The sequence below is a fragment of the Merops nubicus genome, unplaced genomic scaffold, assembly GCF_000691845.1.
Source record: "Merops nubicus isolate BGI_N331 unplaced genomic scaffold, ASM69184v1 scaffold36862, whole genome shotgun sequence".
In the NCBI taxonomy this organism is placed as follows: domain Eukaryota; kingdom Metazoa; phylum Chordata; class Aves; order Coraciiformes; family Meropidae; genus Merops; species Merops nubicus.
This window is the reverse complement of record NW_008593570.1, coordinates 22573-27978: the sequence shown is the minus strand read 5'-3', so window position 1 is coordinate 27978 and position 5406 is coordinate 22573. Positions and strand designations below refer to the sequence as shown.

Here is a 5406-nt window from a genome sequence, read left to right as displayed (position 1 = left end):
GCACTCCCTCGGGGATGGGGTGCGGTTGTTGCATCTGTCCCTTCCAAAGCAACCCTTGTCTTTTGCCCCTGGGGGGTACAGCGGTTCCGCAAACACCGCTGCACTGCGAAGGGACGTGGGGAGTGCCTTGGGATGAAGCCATGTCGTGGTTTGAGGGACAATGGAGTTGAGCAGCACATGGAGCAGGGGCTCACAGAGGCTGGGGGGGGAGGGAAGAAGGAGGTGGAAGGGTTGGGTCAATCCTATGGCCTCTCAGAGATGTTTGTGCTGGCGACCTGCAAGTCTTTCAGGGCTCGTAACCATCCATCAGCCCTTAGTGTCCTGCCACCCACTGACCACTTCTGCTCCTCAGATCTCCAGCCAGTTTGTCTGTGCTCAACCTTTGTCCACAACCATCTGGGGCAGTTCCCCTTTTGAGTTGTTGCTTACCACCTTGGGATTGTTGTATTCAACCAAGAAGGTGAAATATTCCCTGGGATCACTCCCCAACAGGGATGACTAGAGGTCTGTGACCTCTTCCAGGTTTGCTCAGGTCTTCCCCCAGGTCTTTGGCAGCAGCACAGAGGTGGAGATGCTCATGATCTGGGAATGGTGAAGGCCTTGGCATCTGTGGTGTGTGCAGGGATGGTGTGCTGGAGAATCCACATTTGGTCAGACGGTGGGAGTATCCTTCCAGAAAATGTGGCACAAAAAAAAAATATGGGAGGAAGAGACTCTGCAGAGTCTTCTGCTCCATCCCCCTGCCGCTGTCTTCAGACCTGGGCTATGACCGGTGTCTTCCTTGGCCCTCTATGGGCATTCACCACTGAGCTCCCCGAGCCAAGCTCATGTGCTATGGATAGTCTGTAGAAGAGCCCAGGGGCAAGGTTCTAGGTGTAGCCTGGGATTCCTGGGGACAAGCTGCCTCACCCCCCACTCCTTGCATCTCCAGCGCATGGTAGGCATCATCCCTCCGTCTCCCCTCTCCAGCCCACAGAGACAGGCTGGGCAGACCCTTCAAGCCCTGATTCTCCCCTCTCTCCCTCCAGCCCACCTCTCCACAACAGGTACCTCTGCTCCCCAGCACGACTCCCCATCTGAAGATGAGACTACGCTGATCCTCGACCTCGAGACTCCCAAGGAGCATTGGCAACCCCATGGAGGTCTCTCTGTGGAGCTGCCTGCCCACCGCCAGTGCTGTGCCCCTGTGCTGGACCCCTCCAGCAGCAGCAGACACACGTGTCCAGCCCAGGGAGGGCAGGCGTACCCCCCCCAACCCACACCTCCAGCCCTTCAGAGGGATGAAGTAGCAGCAGAGGACTCGGGCTCATCTCACGGGAACACTGCACCTCTTTTCAGGAACATCGAGAGCTCTCTGGCTTCCCTGCAGGAAGATTTCAGTGGCTGGGCCAGGTCCAACGTGCAGCAAGGGGACAAGCTCCTGAAGATGGGAGATTGCCTCCTGCAAGCTCAGCGCAGGGCAAACAGGCAGCTGGTGTCCATCACCCGGCACATCCAGGCCATGTCCCGCTCCCTGGTGACCATCACCTCTGCCATGGGACCCTTGCTGCAGCCCACAGTCAGCTCGGAGCACCTCCACACCACAGGCACGGACTGGCCATCCCTGCCCTCCGACTTGCTGGAGTTAATCCCCCTCAGCACCCAGCAGAACCATGAACTGCTGGTCCCTGAGGCTGCCACAGCCCCTTCCCCCAGCAAACCCCCTCCTGCCACTTCCCCTGCCAGCCCAGCACCCTCCGAGCCCTCCAGCCCAGCCTCTGAGGAGGAATGTCCTACACCAAGGCACCCCACCAGGGGCAAGCGTGCTGGGAAGACCAGCATCAGGCTTCAGAAGCGGAGGAAGAAGTGAGGGTCTGCAAACCAGAACATTTGCCATGGGCTGCAGCTGCTTGGAAGACCCTTTAAAGGTCCCTGTGGAGACCAGACTCTCCATCGCACCTTGCTATGCCAATAAATCCTGCTGGGTTGAATGCTGCAGTAGTCTTCTGTGGGCTTTGGGAAGGCAGCATCCCCCCGTGAATGAGCCCTCACTACTGCATGGCAATAACTTGCTCAAGAACAGCATGATCCTACTAATTTTCCTCTTTCTTCCCTTAGCATGTGCAGCCTCCTGGCTTATGGGTCTGGGATGGGTGGCAGGGCAGCAAACCCACACAGGAGAGCTGGAGGAAAGCTTTAATGAAAAGGTGGGTGAATCTCCAAGAGGTGACCCTCCAAAGGCATGCCCCAGAGCCACCTGTGCCTTCTGCAGGATCTTTTCTTGAGGGTCTCAGATGTTCCCAAGCGTTGCTCACCCTTCTCTCAGCTCACTGTGTTCCTCTTCCAGACACTGCCCCTGCTCCAGCCACGAAAATCTCCAACCAGGTGAGAATGGGCATTGATCTGGGATCTTCGCCTTGTGAGGTCACCCATCAGGAATCTAGAGCTACCTGCAGCCAAGGTTGCTTGAGTTCTGGCATTTGGTCGCTGCTTTCCAGGTTCTCTTTTGAAAGAGATCAGCCAAGGGCTGCAGAGCCAGGGTAGGCTTTGTCCCTTGAAGGCACCTTTCTGGCTAAGGTGAAATCATCTCAGAGTGAGACAGGCCTCTGCATGCACGGTGAAGAGCTCTAGTAGGTACGGTGGCTTGCAAATCATTTCCTATCTGCACTCTGCCCACATCCAGGGCTGGCAGGGGAGAGGTGCTCCAACTGGTCATGGTAGACTTGGGGACCCCAAACACATCTCTCGCAAGAAAGGCAGAGCTCTACTCCTGCAGAAGTGGCCTTCAGTGATGTTAAAGGTAAGGTGTCTTCTGGTTTCCAGTCCCATCATGCATGAAGGATTTTTCTAGCATCAGACCTGCCTGCCTGGAACAAAACAGCCACCACGGGACCAGGGATGGAGAACCCCAAGATGCCCCTCTGCAGAGCACGTCCCCAGCCTGGGATCAGAAGGGCTTAGCTCTTCTTGCAAGCCTTACAGGGCTGAAGCAAAAAGATGGATTATTTTTTCCCCCAGCTAAGGAAAGGGAGGTTTTCATCTTCTCTGCCAAGGAGACCTTGGCCAAGGCGGTTGGAGTGGCCACCACCTGCAGTAGCCCAGGGCCTCATGCCAGAAATGAGGACATGGTGTTGGATGACCCCAGAGCAGCAGAGGCCATCTGAGCAAGCAGAGTGCTTGCTTTTGGCAGGGAAAAACTGTGGTCAGCTTGTTTGGCTGTGCTCCAGGGGCAAAGGACATCTCCATCCCCGACCGCACAGGACCTCTCTCACTGGGCTTCTCTTCGCACACTCAGGTCTCCACCCCAACCCCTGCAAAGAGGAAGAAACTCCAAAATGCAAATGTTCTGACATTGCCAGTGAAGGTGATGAAGGTTAAGGGCAATGAGGTCGAGTGGAACCAGATGGTGCTGCAGCAGACAAGCTGCTCGGACTAGCCTGGGACCAGCTGTTTGGTGTCCTCCACGACTCCCACCAAGGAGGAGAACCTGATAGAAGACCTGCCAGATGGCAACAGTGTGCTGCACGTCTCAGGGAAGTGGTGTCCAGAGCAGTGAAGCCACAGATGGACTTTACAGGGTGTAGGCATCGAGGCAGAGCAGTTTTGCAGCATCTCCATAGACTTCCCAAGAGGGTAGTTATGTCCCATCTTGTTCAAAGACAGTATGTTTGGTGGAGATTGATGGAGAACCAGACTTTGTTCCTTCAACTTCTTGCGTGCTCTTAGGTTACCAGATGCTGCACTTTGGTCCTCTCAACCCCATAAGATCTTGCCCCGCATGTACTCTTTATCTGAGGGGTAATCAGTCCTTCTTCAGGTGGACCGTGAGCGTTGCTTGCTGCCCACCCACATGGCTGGCTGTCCAGGGCCACCTCTCAGCACAGTTGGTGATGCCAGTCAGGGGACCATCAGCCTTGGCACTCACTGCAGGGGTGGGCAGCCCCACATCTGAAAGGTGACATGTCTTTCCTACCTGTCCTGGCTCTGATCTGACACCCTGCAGCCATGTTGTGCCTTTGTGTCCCCCTTGGATGGATCCAACCAACTCTTGGGAGAAATCTTTTGAACCATTTCTGGTCAGGGTTTTTTTTGGGGAGTCAATGGGATCCAAAGCCCGCTGGAGAAACAGCAGGTGGGGAGACTGGTTGAGAAGGACCAAGGATGGTGGTCGTTGCCGGGAAGGAGATCGGGCAGAGCTGCTCTGTTCCGTTGAGCTGCTGTGTGGGATGTGGCTGTGGGAAGAACCAAAAATCTTCCTTCAGTCGGCGGGATCCGATCCCTCTGCTCCCACAACCCCAAGGTGCGCAAAAAGGCGGGCGTGCAGGAGGGTGGGTGCTGTGCTGATGGGTGCTTTGCAGTGTGATGGCCCCTTGGACCTACAGTGCAGCTCAGATGAGCACAACGAGCATTGGGATGACTCATGTATGTGAGATGCGCAGCTGTCCCCAAGGTAGGTGTTGGCTTGGAGGCAAGCAAGAGAGCACCAAGAGGTCCTGTTTGCTCGGGGAGGTGCCAGGAAAGCCCATCAGCTTGCTCCTCATGGGAACAACTCATGTCATTTGGCTTTGGATGTTGCATAGTTTCAGGCCCCTTGCTACAAAAAGTATAGCGTGGTGCTGGAGCATGTCCAAAGAGCAGCATAGCACCTTGAAGGAGCTGGGGACAGGAACAAGTTTGGGCACCTGAAGAGTGGGTTTGCCCTGGGGAAGTGTCAGACCCCAGGAAGGGTACCATGATCTGGATGTGGGACGTATGGTCTGGAGGTGGGACACATCTCTGTGGATCTTACAGAGCTGGTTGTTACCAAAGAATGGGGAAAAAATGCCATTGGCTGCACAGAAAACTCAGTAGCTCTCCTGTGAGCAGAGGATCCAATCCAGCACCTCATTAGCTCATTAGAGCCCACCATCATGGGGTCCTAGGGTGCTCTCAGCTGCTGCCAGTTGCCCTTATGGGAGGTGTGCTGAGCATCACCTGGGCTGGGAGTGGTTGGGGGAGATGTGGGCTATAAAAGGTCCCTGGGCAACAGTTGCTCCTTTGTGCTGGACCCTGGTAGGCAGGATGAGGACTGGAAGCGGCCTGGGGTTTGTTGTTTTCTGCTGGGTTTTTGAGGAGGTGGTTGCTTACAACACCTGGGACTTCCCTAGGGGAGAGGTAGAGCTATGGGGGTACAGAGAGAATCCTTCCTTGGGGCAGCCTCGTGCCTTCTCCCAGCCCTCCCCCTGGGCCTGGGTGGATGTCTCCCAGCTCCAGGCTTCTGCTCCGTTGCACCCTGTGGCCGTGCAGTGCCAGGAGGCACAGATGGTGGTCACGGTGCACAGGGACCTCTTTGGCACGGGGCGCCTGGTCAGGGCTGCAGAGCTGACCCTGGGCTCGGCTGCCTGCTTGCCTGTGGCCCAGGGGACTGTGGAGAGCACGGGGGCCCTT

The 5406-nt window shown here is 56.2% G+C and overlaps 1 protein-coding gene across 1 annotated transcript in view; it reads left to right on the top strand.

The window, feature by feature from the left end:
• Positions 1–5106: 5106 nt before the first annotated feature.
• Positions 5107–5406, top strand: part of LOC103768339 (zona pellucida sperm-binding protein 3-like) — a 3344-nt gene continuing 3044 nt past the window's right edge. Inside the window, exon 1 of the mRNA XM_008935481.1 lies at positions 5107–5392. Within this exon, the coding sequence (XP_008933729.1) occupies positions 5281–5392 (112 nt within the window). The 5' untranslated portion in view covers positions 5107–5280. The remainder of the gene's footprint in view (positions 5393–5406) is intronic.